The 20,648-nt window shown below is 33.5% G+C and overlaps 1 protein-coding gene across 6 annotated transcripts in view; it reads left to right on the top strand.

Annotated features, from left to right (window-relative positions):
* The window catches only part of LRRCC1 (leucine rich repeat and coiled-coil centrosomal protein 1), a 34,445-nt gene extending 18,529 nt beyond the window's left edge, over window positions 1–15,916 (top strand). For 5 of the 6 annotated variants that reach the window (XM_060128166.1, XM_060128168.1, XM_060128169.1 and 2 more), the window contains 10 exons: window positions 3,017–3,221; window positions 3,736–3,875; window positions 5,299–5,500; window positions 6,037–6,222; window positions 6,975–7,149; window positions 8,012–8,175; window positions 10,788–10,996; window positions 11,089–11,226; window positions 13,739–13,874; window positions 15,717–15,916. In XM_060128166.1, coding sequence (XP_059984149.1) covers window positions 3,017–3,221; window positions 3,736–3,875; window positions 5,299–5,500; window positions 6,037–6,222; window positions 6,975–7,149; window positions 8,012–8,175; window positions 10,788–10,996; window positions 11,089–11,226; window positions 13,739–13,874; window positions 15,717–15,839 — 1,678 coding nt within the window. In that variant the 3' untranslated portion in view covers window positions 15,840–15,916. The remainder of the gene's footprint in view (window positions 1–3,016; window positions 3,222–3,735; window positions 3,876–5,298; window positions 5,501–6,036; window positions 6,223–6,974; window positions 7,150–8,011; window positions 8,176–10,787; window positions 10,997–11,088; window positions 11,227–13,738; window positions 13,875–15,716) is intronic. The other variant, XM_060128167.1, reaches the window with a different exon arrangement.
* Window positions 15,917–20,648: the final 4,732 nt, after the last annotated feature.

Below are 20,648 nucleotides of genomic sequence, written 5' to 3' on the forward strand. Positions count from 1 at the left end.
TTCTGTTTGGTTGTCACTGCTGTCAGAGATGTTTATAGCTTTCCCCATCTCCCTGGCATGTTACAAAGAAACCTGCCATTGGAAAAACTGAAACCAGCCTGTAGGGAATCAGAGAGAGGGACCTGATGGTATTCATATCCTTGGTTTCAGCTGTGCCTCGGAATAGTGCCACCCCAGCCCCTGAATTGGTTATGTGGGTCAATAAATTCTCCTTTCTTACTGAAACTAGTTAAAGAGTTTTTAGTCAAAAGGCTCTAAGTAACACAGAGGTAGTATAGTACTAGGATATAATACTTAGTGTCTGGGGAAGATACAGGGAAGTCAGAGTTGACTTCAGGTATCTGTTCAGGTATTGCTTCTCTCCTGTAGCTTTCTTTATAAATGCATCAGTGTCCCCTCTGCTAGATATTAAGCTCCTTGAAGACCAGGCTGTATCTTATTCATCTTGCTTGCTTTTAAGCTGATATCTAGCACAATGCCTGAAAAAACGTGTTTTGTAGTTTTGCTGTTGAATAGTAAAGTTCACATAAGATAAAGTTTCATTAATTTATTTTTTTTCTCAATCTCAATATTTTATTTTTCAGCTTTGTTGAGGTATAACTGACAAATAAAAATTGTATATATTTAAGATGTACAATGTGATGTTTTGTTATACATTGTGAAATCATTACCACAGTCAAGCCAATTAATATATCCTTCACCTCATATAGTTGTTTTTTTGTGTGTTGAGAATACTTAATATCTACTTGCTTAGAAAATTTCAAGTATACAATGCATTACTTTTAACTTTAGTCACCATGTTGTACATTAGGTCTCTGGAACTTACTCATAACTGAAAGCTTGTACCCTGTGGCCAACATTCCCCCCACTCCTGACCCTTGGTCGCCACTATTCTACTCTCTGTTTCTATGAGTTCAACTTTTTTTTTTAATATTTATTTATTTATTTTGGCTGTGCCAAGTCTTAGTTGTGGCACGCGGGATCTTTAGTTGCATCATGCGGACTCTTAGTTGCAGCATGCATGCAGTATCTAGTTCCCCAACCAGGGATTGAACCTGGGCCTTCTGCATTGGGAGTGTGGAGTTTTACCCACTAGACCACCGGGGAAGTCCCATGAGTTCAACTTTTTTTAGATCCCACATATAAGTGATATCACCAGTTTTTTCACTTAGCATAATCTCCTCCACGTTCATCCATTTTGTCACAAATGGCCAGATTTCATTCTTTATTAGGCTGACTAATATGACATTTATTTATTTATTTATAACCTTTTCATCCATTCATCCATTAATAGACATTTAGGTTGATTCCATATCTCGATACTGCAAATAATGCTGCAATGTAGATGGGAATGCAGGTTTCTCTTTGAGATACTGGTTTCACTTCCTTTGGATATATACCCAGAATTGGGATTGGTGGATCCCACTTTTATGGTAGTTCTGTTTTTTAATTTTTTGAAGAACCTCCATGCTATTTTCCATAATGGCTGCACCAGTTTAAATTCTCACCAACAGTGTATAAGGCCTCCCTTTTCTCCATATCCTCACTAAGACTTGTTATCTTCTGACTTTTGGATAATAGCCATCCTAACAGGTGTGAGGTAATACCTCACTGTGGTTTTGATTTGCATTTTCTTGATGAATAGTGGCATTGAACATGTTTTTTATACTTTTTGGCCATTTGCGTATTTTTGGACAAATGTCTGTTCAGGGGTTTTGCCTATTTTAAAATTGGTTTATTTGTGGTTTCTCTGCTTTTGAGTTGTATGAATTCTTTACATATTTTGGATATTATCCCATTATCATATATATGGTTTGCAAATATTTTTTCCCATTTGTCATGTTGCCTTTTTAGTTTCTTGATTGTTTCCTTTGCTGTGCAGAAACTTTTTATTTTGATGTAGTCCTACTTGTTTATTTTTGCTTTTCTTGTTCATGCTTTTGGTGTCCCCATGGAAAAATCATTTCCGAGATCAATATCATGGAGTTTCCTTCTATGTTTTCTTCTAGGAGTTTTATGGTTTCAGGTCTTATGTCTATGTTCTTAACCCAGTTCGTGTTGATTTTTGTGTATGGTGTAAGATAAGACCCAATTTCATTTTTTTTCATGTAGATATCCAGTTTTCCCCATACCATTTATTGAAGAGACTGTCCTTTCTCCACTATATATTCTTAGGGTCTTTGTTGAAAATTAGTTGACCATATATGTGTGGGTTTATTTCTAGGTTTTCTATTCTGTTCCATTGGTCAATGTGTCTGGTTTTGTGCCAGTGCCATACTGTTTTAGTTACTACAGCTTTGGGTTTTTTTTTAATTTTTATTGGAGTATAGTTGCTTTACAATGTTGTGTTAGTTTCTGCTGTGCAGCAAAGTGAATCAGTTATACATATACATATATCCACTCTTCTTTAGGTTTCCTGCCCATTTAGGTCACCACAGAGCACCGAGTAGAGTTCCCTGTGCTAAACAGTAGGTTCTCATTAGTTATCTATTTTATACATAGTAGTATATATATGTAAATCCCAGTCTCCCAATTTGTCTCACCCCACCCCCCTTGGTAACCATAAGTTTATTCTCTACATCTGTGACTATTTCTGCTTTGCCAACAAGTTCATCTGTACCATTTTTCTAGATTCCACATATAAGCAATATTATACGATATTTGTTTTTCTCTTTCTGACTTAAGTTCACTCTGTATGACAATCTCTGGGTCTGTCCATGTTTCTGTAAATGGCACTATTTCATTCCTTTTTATGGCTGAGTAATATTCCACTGTATATATGTACTACATCTTCTTAGATAAAGTTTCATTGATTTATGTAAAATGTTTTCCCTCTTGGCCCAATGCTAGTTTCAGGGATGGGCGAAAGGCGTACTGTTTTTCAACGTTTTTTATCTAAGGAGAATTTGGAACATACTTCAAATCTTCCTCTCTACTGTAACTTTTAATGTTTAGTACAGTTTTTATCTTTCTATATGTGTAATATACTTAAAGCAACGTTTGATTTATGCTTTAGGCTAAAGGAAATTATTTTTAAAGAGAGAAATTCCAAACTACAACTCGAAATTATGGTTCACAGGCTTCAAAATGAAATTAAAAAACTAACTGTTGAATTAATTAAAGCAAGAGATCAACAAGAGGATCACGTTAGACACTTAAGAACCCTGGAAAAAGCATTAGAAAAAAAGGAGAGACAAAAAAGGCAACAGCAAGCAGCACAGGTATTTCTCTATTTTACTCTCAGTCCCATGAATTAACACATTCATAGCTTCTGTCCTGAAACAAATTATGTCATTATATAGTAAACATAAAGGATGTTAAGCTGAATGCAAAAATTAGTTTAAATGTGCCAGTAATTTAACCTATGGAATCATTTCTTCAATTAGGGCTGCCAACATTCACAAAGCAGAGTTGGTGGAAATGCTGCAGGTTGTTAGCCTTGTGTTTAAGAGCCAGTTTTTAAATGTCTCCTTGGGGTACTTGGAGACTTTTAATTTTCATGCCTTCTGAATGGAAATTTTCAATAAAGTCTGTGGTGAAATAAGAGTTAATGCTAATGTGTTTGATGCTTCTAAGACTACACTTTATGAGACCATAGCATTTAATAAATTTTGAAAATCAACTTAGTCCCTAGGTCCTATTATTTAGAAGGCACTTGTCTTTGGGCAACTGACATTAAAATAGAAGCAGAGGAGATTGTTATCTAAATACTGTAATGGTGTGTATTTTACTCAGATGCGACTTATCCAAGAGGTAGAACTCAAAGCCGTAGCTGCTGATAGAGAAATAAACTTACTTAGAACTTCTCTTCATCAAGAAAAGGAACACGTGCAACAACTTCATGAACTTCTTGCATTGAAAGAACAAGAACACAGGTAAATGAAATATGTATATTTTAGGAAAATATGGACATTTAAAAATAGGAAAAAGTTATTTGGTTTTACCCCCTGCCCCTGCCAAGACTAGACAGTGATTGAGCAGTGGTGAAGTCTGGCACAGTTAGCTCATGGAGAATGACATGTTTATGTATGCTTTAGAATCAATCTTAGAGTTAGAACTAGTAGCTTAAAAACAAATCAGTAACTTTATTGAGGTTGAGGTATGGGCTTATAGCAATGAAGCTCATTTTCCATTTCTCTAAGCCCAACTAAAAATTGATCATTGTAATATAGAGAAAGCTGTTTTAATTGACTTCCAAGTAACTACTTGTTAAATTATCAATATTCTTTATCCCTTTGAAGCAGGGTTCAACAAACTTTCTCTGTGAAGGTCCAGATAGAAAATATCAATATTTTAGGCTTTTCAGGTATCTATCTCTGAATAGATACCACAAAGCTATCTCTTTGTACCACAAAAGTAACCATACACAGCACATAAATGAATGGGCATGGTTGTGTTTCAGTAAAAGTTTACTTCCCCACAAGAAGGACAGCAGGCCAGATTTGGTCTATGGGCTATAGTTTGCCAACACCTGCTTTTTAAAGTCCACAGTAATTTAAGCACATTCAGCTAGTTATCTGCTTACTACCAGTTGAATTGTATGATTGCCATGAGTTAATTGTGTTTGTTCTCAGGCCTGTTTTGGTTTTGTCCTTGTATAAATCAAATTTTAATATATAAATTAAATTTTGATGCTCTGGGGAAAATTGTCATCATATATGTGGTCAAGACAACTATAAAAGATTGGGGGGCAAATAATCACAAAAATCTAAAAATTGGCACTTAATTTTCTTTTCAGATATCTTTTAACTTGTTCTAGTTTAAAGAAACCAAAACCAGAAGTAATGGGTTTTGTTTTATGAGTTTGATTTATTCAAGAAAAATAATGGAGAACTCTGAAGAATGAATTCACATTGAAATTAAAAAACTGGCCCTATATTAAAAGATTGGTGAAATTTCACACATAACTGTTGTTTTCAATTAACCAGCCACCAGGACCAGTCAGACTGTATTTATTTTATGTCAAAGACTCAACCAAAGTAGAAGATGCAGTGAGACAGAACCTGACTTCTGTGAATGCACCCAAAGAATTTTAGAAACCATAAAATGATTCTGAACTATCTCAGTGAAGTTAAGATTTGGCATACTCCTCTTATCCCTGTCACCACCGAATACGCAATCAAAACTCATATTCTTTCTGTATCTACCATCCTATCCCTAGTTTTCTGTGTGTGAAAGTGAGGAGCTGATCTTTAGCAATAGGGAATATAGAACATTTAATAACTATTTAAAAGACCTTTAAAGTTTTTCTTTCTAGATAAACAGCATCCTGTGATTTTTATTTGTTTTTCATCCCAGGAAAGACCTTGAAACAAGGGAGTTTTTTAGTGAAGCTGAGTTCCAGGAAGCCTTAGCTAAAGAAGTTGCTAAAGAAGAGAGAAAACATGAACAAGTTATAAAAGAATACCAAAACAAAATTGATGCATTAAACCAACAGTATATGGATTTAGAAAATGAATTCCGTATTGCTTTAACTGTTGAAGCCAGAAGATTTAAAGATGTAAGAATGGCGTCTAGCTTTTTATTGAAAACAGAATCAACAAGATATGGTTTGATAAGACTACGTTTTAGAATTCTAGCTCTATTTGCATGTTGGCTATATGATCTTAACCAAATTACTTAAATTCTTAGAGCCTTATTTTTTCACATAAATAATAGCTAATCTTCAGTGCTATTGCCAAAGCTAAGTGAGGTTATAAATGGTCAAGTAAAGAGAGCACGAATAGGAATTAGGAAACCTGAATTCTCTATTACTATAGAGCAGGGATTGGCAAACTAAAGTCTCCAGGCTCTATTAATAAAGTTTTATTAGAACAGAGTCATGCCCACTTGTTTACATAGTATCTGTGGCTGCTTTTATGTTATAATAGCAGGGTTGAGGACTTACAACACAAACACGTATCGCCTGGCTAGCCTGCAAAGCCAATTATCTGTCAGTTTTATTCTGATTCTAAAAATGAAAGAAGCTGTTTCCAGAAACAGGTATTTTCCAAATATTTGCAGAACTGCTATTTATAATGCAATTTTGAAATATAGGTTAAAGATGGTTTTGAAAATGTTGCAACTGAATTAGCAAAGAGCAAGAATGCTCTTGTTTGGGCTCAACGAAAAGAAAATGAATCTTCCTCTTTAATTAAAGATCTAACCAGTATGGTGAAGGAACAAAAAACAAAACTGGCAGAAGTTTCTAAATTGAAACAGGAAACAGCAACAAATTTACAGGTAAGACATTGTAACATTATATTTCCTTTTTAATTTTTTATGTCATTTTCTCAAGAATATTGTGATGATTTGAGGAAGTACACAATTATGAACTAGATAACACTACTTATATATTCTTAACGTGTGTGAAAAGTAATATAATTAGGAGATAAACCATGATTGCACAGATTGTATTGCTTACACTAAAATAGTATTTAAGTAAAATACGTGAATTAATTTTAAGAAGCATACTAAGTAAATGTACCAGTTTTACAGTGATACAGGTGGTTGAAGTTTGGGAAATACATGAATTGTTGATATATTAATTTTGTGGTAGTGGTTGTTTTTACATATACCTAACTATAATAATTTTTTAATTACTTTATTTCTATAGTCTCAATTTTAAATATTAGTGGTATTTTGCCCAAAAGGACTCACTTTCTATAAGTAACCTTTAGACTATTGATATAAATATTGAATATTTGGTGAGAAATTTTGAGTATTACATGTGTAGTTGCTCTTTTAAGATATTAAATAAAATTCAGAGCATTTAAAGGAGTAGGCTCTTAAAATTTGACTTTTTATTTCATGACCTACATTTATCTTTAGTTAATAAAATTTAAACATTTTTTGATGTAAAATTTAGGAACATTTACTTTGTATTTGCTTAAATAGCATTTTTTCTCATTATAAAATGCAAAAAGAAAATAAAGAAACACTTAAATATAATAATTACTTTGCATTTTTTTCCAATGTGTTTTGGTGGTATACAGAATCAAATCAACACACTTGAAATTTTAAGTGAAGATGACAAGCAGAAGAGTATTCAAATAGAACTTCTCAAGCATGAAAAAATGCAGCTTATTTCCGAACTAGCAGCCAAGGAATCGCTAATTTATGGTTTAAGGACAGAAAGAAAAGTATGGGGACATGAGTTGGCACAACAGGGTAAAATTCTCAATTTTCAAAGGGAAAAAATAGCCCATTCTGCTAATCCAACAAATCTGGGTATTAGAAAAGGAAGGGCTTAACTCTGCCTAGACATACCAAGAAAGAAGGTGACACTGTATATGAAAGGAGAAGTAGTCATTTGCCAGTCAAACAGGAATGAAATTATACTTAGGAATTGGGAAGTAGTTTATTACACCTGTTATGAAGTTATAGCTCTGATTTTTTTGCTGTTGGTTTTCTTCCCCACTATAATTTGATTACGTTTCTGAACAGGTATACATTTCTTTCTTATCTAGTGATTTTAAATTATTTGTACATATGCAGCATTCATTTTTTTTTAGCTAAAAATGTTGCTAACATTTATGTTGTTATATGTGGAGAAATGTGAAATCGTTTATGAATGAAAACCACTTTAGGTTCAGATAAACTTACCTTCAGTCTCATTCCCTTTCCAGTCACCATAAGGCAAGAGATATACACCATTTTAAGGCATTCTTAGAGACTTCACAAATTATGAATAGTAGGTGTTGGCCTAAATGGAACATTGTTCATTTGTCCATTCCATATAGAAATCTATAATATGATTTTGTTTGGACAGCATAACATGACCCATTAAATATTTCATGTCTGAGTTACTTGTTCATGATTTGTGGTTTTAGGTTCTCAAATAGCCACAGTTGTTTAGAAGGCCTTTTTGTTCTTTTCCCCTTTCCTCTTCATATTGTACTATTATATATTTTGTTTCTTTATTCAGCTTTTCTTTTTATTTACTATATTATACATTGTAAAATTAGATGTTCATAAAATATAAATTCTCCAAGGTCTTTTTAAGTTTTTACTGATGATGTTTGTTTCTTAGAATCTTCTCTAGCCCAAAATCATGGGAGACTAGAGGCTCAAATTGAAAGTTTGTGTAAGGAGAATGAATCTCTGCGAAAGGCAAGTGAACGTGATAATGACACATTAAGAATTAAGTGCAAAATCGTAGAAGACCAAACTGAAACCATTGGAAAATTAAAAGAAGTAAGTTTGACATTTTATTATAGGAAAAGAACATGTGGAAAGTTTGAAAAATCTGTGGATCATAGTATAATAATAAATATTTGTCTCAGTGCATCCCAGCTGTTATGGAATTTAAGACATATTATCATGTTTTTTCTTTTATGTTTGCCTCTTTGCTTTTAAAAGTTATATATGACATTTATTTATTAACTTATTAACTTGAAATTACTTTTACCTCAAAATTTTACGGAAAATGTTATTATGGCCCTTTGAAATAATTGGAAGTAGTGTCCATAAAGGGTTAGGAACCACAAAAACAAATATTTTATTTAAACTTTTCATTGTTTAGTATCTTCCAATATTGCTAATTCACATTTCGAAATTATGACAGAACCTGCTATCCTATATTTTAAAGTATCTGAATAGAAAGAATGTAAAAGATTCTTGCTTGTTCCCAAGGGAAACCGTTTTTACCCTTTTCTTCAATATGGCCTATCTTAAGAGAGAATACTAACAGGATCACTTGTTTCAAAGTATCTTACATGAAAATTTCCAGAGAAATATTCTGAAAGTTAGCATGAACAGTGAATCAAATTTGAACTCCAAAATTTTCTTCTAGAGATTATCTTTAAGGTATAAAAATAGCTGAGAAAGGGTTTTTAAGAAACTTGTGAGATTATCACCCATAAAGTTAGGAACTCATTCTTTACAGTAATTATAACTACCTAAGATTTGATTTTTTTTTCCCTTAGTCATTTTTAAGAAACTCCTTGAGAACTTAACTTTGTCAAGTACAGAAAATAAAGAAACATATTTATCACCATGTTGCTATATCCATAGCTAGATTTAGGCTGTGAATGATTTAACTGTATAACCCTAAACAATTATACTTGTTTTCTGGTTTTGCATGAAACCAGAATTTCAATTATATCTGTCATACATGCCAAGCTACACTGAAAATTATTTAAATTTTTTAGCAGTGAGCATTTTTTTCTTGTTTTAAAAATCTATACTTGGTATATAATACTTGTGGTTGACATAACTGCTTCCACGGTAAGACTACTGCTTATTAATCTCTGAGCAGAGTTTTGGGAGGAAATGACTAGAAATGAATAAATAGTGGAGCCAAAAAACAGATGACTTTTAGTCTTAGATTTTTGGTTAAAAAAAAAGTTTTCAGATTTTCAACTCATCATTTTTCTTTTCACAACTTAGTACATTTACTTTAAAGAACACTGTATCAGTCTCAAAGATATGAGCATTAATGGTACATTCCATCTAATCACAGAACATACAGAGATAGCTAGGCATAATTTCTTTTAGCAGTAAATTCATCATAGCTAATAACTTGAAGGGATAATGACCTAATCTGCAAAATTTGGAGTTCAATGTTTTCAGTTAAGTAGATCCTGTAGTTAGCTTCTGACTATGGAAATTAGAAACAAATCTTTTGAGATTTGGTTTCCTCCTGTGTATTATTTTGGTACTTTTAAGTATGGATCACAAAATTCTCTGATGCTACAATGTTATTCTTTTTATTAATGGGGTTTTTCATAAGAATCTTCTATAGCTTTTGTGGATTCCTAATATAATGTGTCAAGACTGCTCTCCTCTAAGTACTTACTTAAGTATTACTCTTAAGTACGAGAGTTGTGAGGAGAAAATAAACAATTCATGCCTTTTATGCAAATGTTATCAAGACTAGAAGACTACCTGATATCTTTGCTTAGAATTTTTAAATATATAACACACTGAGGAATTGAACCACATTTTTTAAAATAGTGATGAATTCATGCCTAAATTAGCCTTGTTCAGTATTTGTTTGTTCCCAAAAGGGAAAAAAAGGCAAGGTGGGGCAGGGGAAACATGGTAAAAACAAAAACTGCCAATTTCATCTTTTCTCACTTTCAGAGACTGATATCAGTAGTTGGTGTTATAGCAGGGCTGTTCCTGCCTCCAGGCATACCCCCTTAAAGCAAACATGTTCATTGAAGTAAATAACCCATATAAGGCCTAATACCTGCAAACACTTAACAGTGCCTAAGGCGGTCTTGAGCTTTCATTATCCTCTGATTTGTAATATGCAAATAGAGGATAAAGTATGACTCACAGTATAGAAGATATAATAAAGGAAGTTTGGGGGGATGTAGAGCCTATTTTCATGTGACATTGTAATAGTGATGAAATCATACTTTATTTTAAAGTATTTGCTCATCCTAATGCAGAAGAGGCTTGTTAGCATAGTAGAAATAGCATTTTAATTTGTATCATACATGAACAGTGAACATAAGTCTTTGCTGTATTCCATGTTAATTGAAATTTTCATTGCACAGTTTTCTTTTCCTTCTACTCCCTCTGTGTGGTTGGTAGTTACTAACTTAATGAAATAAAAAGTGTAAATAGTGCATCTTTCTTAGTGGCAGTTAAAACATAGTAGTAGTGCTATTCCTTATTGATTGTGATTTTTAAAATGTTTTGTAAATCTTTTCTAAAACATTCTTTGTTCAATTTATTTTTTAATCTATAGTTTTTATAACTTTAAACCATATTGAATTAATTAGGAAATGAGACATTCAAGATTAATAAAAATAATTATTTTTTTAAATAATGATTTTTTTCCTGTAAAAATGAAGTGTTTACAGGAAAGAGAGGAACAAATCAAAATATTACACGAAAAGATCACTGAAATACAAAAATGTACCCAAGAACAGCTTGATGAAAAATCTTCACAACTGGATGAAATAATTGAGAAACTAGAAAGACACAATGAAAGAAAAGAAAAACTAAAACAGCAGTTGAAAGTAAAGGAATTAGAACTTGAAGAAATTAGAAAAGCTTACAGGTATTTTACGAATTTCCTGTTGAGAAATTACGTGTGGCTTAATAATTTCATATAACCAATTTTATTTTTTAAATTATTTCTTCTCATATTAGTACACTTAATCAGAAGTGGCATGATAAAGGAGAGCTTCTGTGTCATCTTGAAATGCAAGTAAAAGAAGTGAAAGAAAACTTTGAAAACAAAGAAAGGAAACTTAAAGCAGAAAGAGACAAAAGTATTGAACTGCAAAAGTAAGGATTAAGTCCTAAAGTATGTGGGATATCTTTAAACATAAAACTGAATTGGGATGGGTGGGTTGTGTAGGACGGCGGGGGGATGGGGGTGAGGAGGGTAAAAACATGCTGGACATAGGTATTTGCCAAGTACTTTATTTCCATTCCATCTATAAAATGATTATAATAGTTCCTACTTTAATGTTTGATGTGAGGTTTAAACTTTATATATATGTGTATTTATGTATATATATATGGTTTGTATGGGTTATTTAGCATTTAAATAGTGCCTGACACATAGTAATTTCTGTATAAATATTTCATTTTTATTACTGTAATTATTATTTTCAAACTCTGTTTGAATGAAAGCAGCAAGTGATATTTTTGGCTGTTGTATGTGGAGTTTAGAGGAGGAAATCACTGACTACCAGGGACAGTGAGCTCCTGAAGAAGCTAAAACAGATTTAGGTAGCAGTTGGCCTGCACCAGCTGAGGATAAGAGTTGATTTTAAAGAAGGGGAAGGAAATGTATACATATATGCCATTGTTTTATGGATTTTATAAAATACTCTAGAGGAAATGAGGGTTTTACCTTGTAAGCTGTATAACTAGACTTGTTAAAATAATTTACAAAGTTGACTGCCTTAAAAATTAGGTAGCATGGTTTAGTGACCAGTGCTCATGTCAAGATACAGAATGGCATAGATAACATGGCATATAGGTAGCCCAAAAATCTCATATAGAGAGAGATAGGTTCCCATTATATCAAGTCTAATAGAACCTGGAAATTTGATTTCTCATATTTTAATTCTTTGAAAAGGTGTTATTTTACTCCCCAGAAAGTTTTGATTGATAATACAGTCATTTGTTTATTTGCTAATGGACCCTGTTCCACTTTGCTTTACAACCAAGCACTAATACAGAGACCTTGACTTGGAACCTATTGCAGTTTTCTTTCCTGCTGGTCACAGCTTTGCAGTTTGGAGTCCTTTTGATCCTAAAAGAAACAATCATTTCATATAACTAGCAGTTCCTAAACTTAATAAAAATCATAAAGCCTGACAGTTTTTAGAATCTCTTATATTGCATTGTTTATCATGTCTTTAAGAGCAAAACAATAAAGGCCTGATTTTATACATTAATGCTTTTATGACTAAGATTGATAATATGATTTTTAATTTAATGGAATTTTAATAAAATAAGTAAATTATTGTTCATAAGAATAGATTTTATTTGCATAGTTTCTTATAATGTATAAATTGATTTTTTTCTTATATCTTATTTTGAACCCAGCAATAATTTTGTGAGGTTGGCTGAACAGGCAGGACTATTGTGTTTTATAGTTGACAAACTTTAAACACAGAGTTTGTGACTCGCCCTTAGTCACATAGCTACCAACTGTTGCAACTGGGAATAAAAAAAAAAGACTTTTGATTCATGGTCCTGATGCTGAAAACTCATCCTCTGTACACTGGTGCCGAATCAAGTCTCAGAGACAGAGTTCAGGTGAAATAGAGAAGAATGGCTTTATTGCTTTGCTGGGCAAAGGGGGACACAACAGGCTTGTGCCTCAAAAAACTGTGTCCCAGCCTGAGAAGTGAGGAGTTTTATAGCAATGGTTCAAGGGCGGAGCGGCTAATAAGGATCAGGGTGTGTGCAGTGCCTGCACTCCTTTAATCTGGCCTCAGGTGGTCTCCTGATGAGCTTCTCTGGTTCCTTTAATCTGGTGTCAGGTGGTCTTCTCCCTAGTCTCTGCATCCCCTCCCTTCCCTCATTAGCAACTGTTTGAATCTGCCCTTTGGAACTCAGGGAAGGTCATGGAGGCTGGAGTCTATTCCCTACAAACAAGAAATGGGGACACAGAAAGGCTTCCATGCCCAGGAGCCCCACAGGGTCTTGCTTGGTTTCAGTCCCAATGTTCAATCCACTATTACAATGGGCTGTGCCAAAACCAGGAAGTTTGTTCATTATGGACTTAATGTTTTTAATAAAATTATTCATACTTAATCTAAAGGAATGGGTATTTGGCCTATAAGAAACTTTTAGCACTAAAATTTTGTGAATACTGTTTATAATTTATTAACATAGGGTTTTACCCATTAAGCATTAACATAGGGAAGTCAGACATATATGCTTACAAACTTGAACCTTCCTCAAATTATTATCAACCTTCCTCAAATTATTATCACACTGCTAATACATGGAGGAAAAAAAGATTGATAGTAGCATCTAAGAAGGTGCTTATAAACCATATTCTTAGACTCAAAATAAATGAGAACCAATGTACTCTAACTTTCAGAGGGTAATAGTGTAACAAACTTCCATTGATGTTACCTAACTCTATTCTGTTACTAAGATTCTGTTGGATGGTGAACTACTTATATCTTTAGTTACCCAAGATAGCCCTTTTCTATTTAATGGAGTTATGCTTCCATTAAAATATGAATGTAAGAGCTTCCATCTAAAAAGACCAAAAACAGCCTAATTTTTATATGTACCAGTAGATATGTGGGTTTGTTTTGTTTTTAAGGGATGCAATAGAAATGCTTCATAGTATGGATGATGCATTTAAAAAACAAGTTGATGCAATTGTTGAAGCTCATCAAGCTGAAATAATACAGCTGGCAAGTGAAAAGCAGAAATGTATCGATTCTGCAAATTTAAAGGTACTGTAAGTAAAATTCACTTTGATAATCAGTATTAAATTGTTATAGCTAAGTAAATTGGATCTTTGACAATGATAAAAGAGAAAAGGAAGCATGATTTAATAACCAAATAGATGTGAAGAAAATTGCCAGTACAATCATGAAGCCAGACCAAAATGTCGGTAATACTTAGATTAGGTACAGAATATAATTTTAATGAAACCAAGATTATAAGTTTGATTCTGATGTGCACCTGCTCCATGAACTCTGGATAAAAATTTCTGTATCCCTAGCCAATTTCAGCTGGAAGCCCCTTTGGTTACACATAGGCAAGATGAGAATGTGAATGTATTAAATACAATCCATCACTACCTAGGACAAGTTCTCAAGGAGTGTTTTATTATCAGTTAGGGTTCAAAACTATCAAATTTGTCATTTTAATATCATTGACAAAGGAATGGGTTAGGATGATAATAAATCAGAGGCAAACATCAAAATTACCTGCAGAGCTTTTTAATAATACATATGCATGTGCTTCCCCCTCAGACTTTCATTCACTAAGACTGGGATCAGACCCAGGTATTTTTCTCAACAGGTGCTTCTGATATGAGCCCTCTGTTAAGATCCACTAGATGAGCAGACAGTTACAAATTTCCATTTTTCCCTGATTTTGAAGTAATAATAAGAAACAGATAAAAGTCTTTAAGACTGGAGATTTATAAATCAGCAACTGGAAAAGGAAAAGAGTTAATAGAAAAGGAAAGTGATACTTCATATATTATAATCAAGGTTGTATAATTAAATGACATTACTATCAGGAGTCTGTGTAACCAGAAAGGGGGATTTAGGTCTTTGGAAATAATCACAATGAATAAGGAAATATAACTTGTTCAAAATTTAGTTCTTTATTTCATTTCAAGTTAACAGATGTTTCAGATATTTTATTTAAAATCTACCGATCGTTGAACAAGAGTACATTAGGTATTACTAAATAAAGTATAAAATTAGGCCTTTAGCTAAAAGGAAAATACTGTGTTTGATTATGGACATCTTGCCAATATGATGTAATATCAAAGGGAGGTGTTTGTTAGAGAATAGAAAAATTTCACCAAAGCTTAAATGCGGTTATCATGAAAAAAAATTGTAAGGCATCACATAGAGGTGATCATTTAAATTAGGAAAAATGTTTTCAAAGGGAAAAAAATTAGGAAGTCTGTATTAGAGATTAGGAAGAGGGAAGTAAACAGAAAGGGATGATGATACTGGTAATACTCTCAGGAATGTTGTATGATAGGAGAGAGAGTTTCAAGCAGAAATTAATAGTATCAAATACATTGAATCCTAGGAGAATGTAGGTTAACAATAAAATCATAAGATGATCTCTCAAAAATATGGTCATTTATAACCACCACCAGCAATTTTAGAAATGCAGTGTTTAAATTAAAGAGTTTCTTTGGAAACGGAGGTTGTTTCAGTTTTTAAAGTCAAATTCATGATTCAGCATTCATAATCAGCACAGGACAGTGGAAAGATTAAGTCAGAAGACTGGGTATCATCCAAATATGCTCCTGAGAAGCTACACAACTTGAACAAGTTTTCTAAATTATAAAATAGAGTTAAAATAAATTACCATGTGTTAATCACAAGAACCTATGAGAAATAAATGGATAATACACATGTAAGTACTTTGTATACAGTATAACATTTTCCCTATTAGTATTTGAACAAGTTAACATTTTATTAACCTCTGCTTTAAATGGACATCACAAAATGTATAAGAATAAATTTTTCACTTTTTTGCATTTTTTAAAATACATTTTCATTAAGAAATGTAAATGTTATAAAATTTATATGTTGATTTAGGTTCATCAAGTTGAAGAAGAAATGCGTGGACTTCTGGAAGAAACATGCAAGAACAAAAAAGCAATGGAAATAAAAATTAAGCAACTTGCTTTTGCTCTAAATCAAATTCAGCAAGAAATGTGATGGTTCTGAGAATGGATTGAATTGAAATGAACCAGCAGACCTATTGTAAAAATGATTAAATATTGTGATAGTAGTAACTGCTATGACTTTGAAATGTCTTTTTCTACACATTTCATTCTGATTATATTTTAAAAGACTTGATCAAGTATTTATTAATTGTATATGTAGGGTTTTTTATAATAAGTTGTTGACAATTATGTGTATTAGAAAAACCTACCAAAATAACTAAACTTAAAACACTTTTTCTTGTTTCTGTGCTGTACATTGTTTGCTAATTACACATTTGCCTATGAGGGAAAGTATTTTAATATTGTTGTTAACATTACTGTGTTGATGAAGAACTAATTATATTTATTGGTTGTCCTTTAGTTGACATAGCACCATTCTTTTGAAAGGCTCATAAATGTAGCTAAAAAATATTTTAAATCTGTATAAGGGATGTGGTATTTTTAAGAATGCATATGTAAGTATCTCCACATCACTCATAATGACCCCTTTTTATATAATGCATATGACTTTTTCATTAAAGATTACATTTAAGGTTTTATAAACATTGTCTCAAGAGGAACACTACTGTTCCACTGTCATTCTCTCATTTTTCCTTTTTAGTTACTATTTATGAAGAGAATTCTTATTTTGTAACTGGAAACCGTTTTCTTCCATTTCATATCAGTTCACTTATTACTATTTCACTTTTGTCATCTCTTATGTTCCTCTGTATTCAGAACAAAGATCTAAATACTATTCTCCTTACTATTTCTGAAAGAATATAATACCTAATTCTTAACTAATAGCCAGTGAACTAAGTTTTGAAAATTAAATGGAATCAGAAAAAATGTAAAGAGAGGGCCCCATTTTGTTACAGGCAAGATTTATACTGAAATCCGTGGGACATCAAGCATGTCAATATAGGTAATGGGAGTCTGTGGAGGAGGGGAGGACATAAGAAATATTGGGGAAAATAATAGCTGAAAACTTCCTAAATTTGATGAAAAAGATTAACCTACAGATTCAAGAACTTCAGTAAAACCCAGGATAAGCACAAAGAGAACCACACCTAGACACTTAAGAGTCAAACTGTTGGGAAAATCTTGAAAGCAGTGAGAAAATATGATTTATTTCATATAAAGAAACAATATAACTAACAGTTGACTTCTCATCAGAAATAATGGAGACCAGAAGTCAGTGAAAGACATATTTTAGGTACAGGAAGAAAAGGAACAGTAAATCAAGAATTCTACATCCAGGGCTCCCCTGGTGGCGCAGTGGTTGAGAGTGCGCCTGCCGATGCAGGGGACACAGATTCGTGCCCCGGTCCGGGAAGATCCCCCACGGAGCAGCTGGGCCCGTGAGCCATGGCCGCTGAGCCTGTGCGTCCGGAGCCTGTGCTCTGCAACGGGAGAGGCCCATGTACCGCAAAAAAAAAAAAAAGAATTCTACATCCAACAATATTATCCCTCAGAATAAATGCAAAACAAATGAGACTAGAAGCAGTGGGCTGACAGAGTACTCAAAAAAAATTAGCTAAGAATCTTATATCCCATAAAACTATCTTTTAAACATGAAACCAAAATAAAGTCATTCCCAGGTAACAGAAAATGTGTTCCTACCAGACCCACCTTACAACAAAGGCTGAAGGAAGTTCTTAAGGCTTCAGATCCTTTCAGAAGGTGACCCTAGAGAGTAATTTGAATACACATGAGAAGAAAAAAACACCAGTAAAGGTAATTATAAAAGAATATAAATACATATTTCTTTTCCTTTCATCCCTTAGCTGATTAAAAAAGCAAATATGTAAAACAATGTGTATAATTGTATTATTGGGAGTAAAACAAAATGTAATATTTCTCAATATCAGCACAAAGGTGGGTGAAAGCAAAGCTGTACGGAAGCAAGGAAGTAACAGGAGACAGTAACTTGAAATCATAGGAACAAGTGACACCAGTAATAAGTATGAAAATGTAACTATATATATTTGCTCTTCTTAGACTTTAAGTTATATAAAACAACTATAAAAACAGTTGCAATTATAAAATAGATGTAACATATATAACAGAAAGCACAAAAAGAGGAAGAGAAGAGAGCTATATAGAAGATTCTATATTTCATTGAAACTGGGTTAGTAAAAATCTGTTGTATATTCTGATAAGGTATGTATAAGCCCTTGTGAAGCCATTAAGGAAGTAACTCAAAATAAATAACTAAAAAATAGAATTAAAATGTTATACTAGAAAATATTTGTGTAATACAAAAGAAGCAGAAGTAAAGCAATAAAGTATAAAGCAATTATTAAATGCAATAAAAAGATATTTAGAAAACAAAAAATGGCAGAAATAAGTTCAACTCATGTATAATTCAACTACATCAATAATTATGTTGTGTGACTGGATTAAATAATCCAAAAGACAAAAGTAGACAAGAAAACAAGATCCAGCTGTGTGTTGCCTACAAGATACTTTCAAATATGCAAATAGGTTGAAAGTAAAAGAACAGAAAAAGATATGTAAATAACAACCATAAGAAAGATGGAGTGGCTATACTAATATCAGACAAAATAGACTTTGAAACAAAAATGTACTAGTAGGAAAGATGATAAAATGTCAATTTATCAGGAATGTATAATAATTATTAACATGGATGTACCTACTGGCATATTCCCAAAATTCATGAAGCAAAACTGACAGGCTTGAAGGGAAAAAAAGGTAATTCAACAGTAACAGAAAATTCAATACTTCACTTTCAATAATGGATAGAACAATGAGGCATGAGATCAACAAGAGAACAGAAGACTTCAACGACACGGTAAACCAACTAGGCCTAACATCTGCAGGATGCTTTCAACAACAGCAGAATCTTTACATTCTTCTGACGTGCACATGGAACATTCTGCAGTATAGATTAGATGGAAGGTCAGAAAGCAAGCCTCAATGGGATTAGAAGTATTGAAATCACACAAAGTATGCTCTGTGACCACAGCAAACTGAAATTAGGAAGGAATAACAAATTTGGGGAATTTACAATTATGTGGAAATTAAACACACTCCTAAATAAGTACTGGATCAAAGAAGAAGTCACAAGGGAAATTAGAAAAATTCTTTGAGGTGAATGGAAATGAAAAGAATGTAACAAAATTTATGAGATGTAACTAAAGTAGTTGTCAGAAGGAAATTTTTATCTGCAAGCAACTACATTAAAAAAGAAGAAAAACCTGAAATTAATATCCTAACCTTCCACCTATAAATACTGGGAAAAGTGGAGCAAACTAAAGCCAAAGCAGACAGACTGAAGGAAATAAAAATTAGAGCAGAAATTAATGAAAATAGAAAAGCAATACAATCAGTGCACCTAAAATTTTGACTTTGAAAAATCTACAAAATAAACCTTGAGCTAAATTAATTCAGGATAAAAGGGCTCAAATTACTAAAATCAGGAATGAGCACAAGAAAATGATAATAATAAGGGTGGGAGGAAACTGGAAGTTGTTGAATATGTTTATGGCCTTAATGATGGTGATAGTTTCATGAGTTTATACTTACTCCCGCTCATCAAATTGTACAGACTATGTACAGCTTTTGCATGTCAATCATACCTTAATACAGTGGTTTAAAATAAAAAGAAAGAACTCCATAGGCAATAGAATCAAAAAGAATAAAATTCTTAGGTATAAATTTAACAAAAGAAGTGCAAATCTCATACTCTGAAAACTACAAAACATGGTTGAAACGAAACAAAGAAGACAATATTCATGGATTGGAGGACTTAAGGTGGTAATTCTCCCCAAATTCATCTACAGATTAAATGCAATCCCTACCAAAATCTCGGCTAGCTTATTTGCATAAATTGACAACATGGTCTCTAAAATTCATACAGAAATTCAAGGGACCTAGACTATCAATCTTGAAAAAGTTGGAAAACACACTTCTTCATTTAAAATCTTACTAGAAAGGTACAGAGGGACAGCAGCCAAGATGGCAGAGTAAAAGGACCCTAAGCTCACCTCCTCTCAGGAGCACACAAAAATAACAAAAATCTGCAGAACAACCATCATTTAAAAAGACTGAAACCTACCAGAAAATACCAGAAAATATCCTCTATAGCTAAAGACATAAAGAAGGAACCACAATGAGACTGGCAGACTCATAATATAAAATCTCATCCCCCCTGCGTGGGTGATCCACAAACTGGAGAATAATTATATTACAGAGGTTCTCCCACAGGAATGAGAGTTCTGAGCCCCAGCCTGGGGCTCCAGCACTGTGAAGAGGAGTTCCCAGAGCATTCAGTTTTGAAGGCCAGCGAGGCTTAATTGCAGGAGCTCCACAGGATTGGGGGAAATAGAGACTTCACTCCTACAGGGCACACAAAATCTCATGCATACCAGGACCAAGGGCAAAAGCAGTAATTTGATAGGTGCCTGGGCCAGACCTACCTGCCGGTCTTGAAGCATCTCCTGGAGAGGTGGGGGGCAGCTCTTGCCCACCATGGGGACATAGACACTGATGGCAGAGATATGGGGGAGCGTTCATCTATATGAACTCTCACTGGAGGGAGACATCTTGCTTGGGTCATTAACACCAAGACCTGGCCCCACCCAACAACCTGTAGGCTCTAGTGCTGGAATGCCTCAGGCCAAACAAACTGAGTGGGGACACAGCCCCACCCATCAGCAGACAGGCTCCTAAAGACTTGCTGAGCCCACAGACACCTCTAGACACGCCCCTAGACATGGCCCTGCCCACCAGAGGACCAAGACCAACTCCAGCCCCTGGGGGGCAGGCACCAGCCCCTCCCGCTTAGAAGCCTGCACAA

The sequence above is a fragment of the Lagenorhynchus albirostris genome, chromosome 17 (genome assembly GCF_949774975.1).
Source record: "Lagenorhynchus albirostris chromosome 17, mLagAlb1.1, whole genome shotgun sequence".
Lineage (NCBI taxonomy): Eukaryota > Metazoa > Chordata > Mammalia > Artiodactyla > Delphinidae > Lagenorhynchus > Lagenorhynchus albirostris.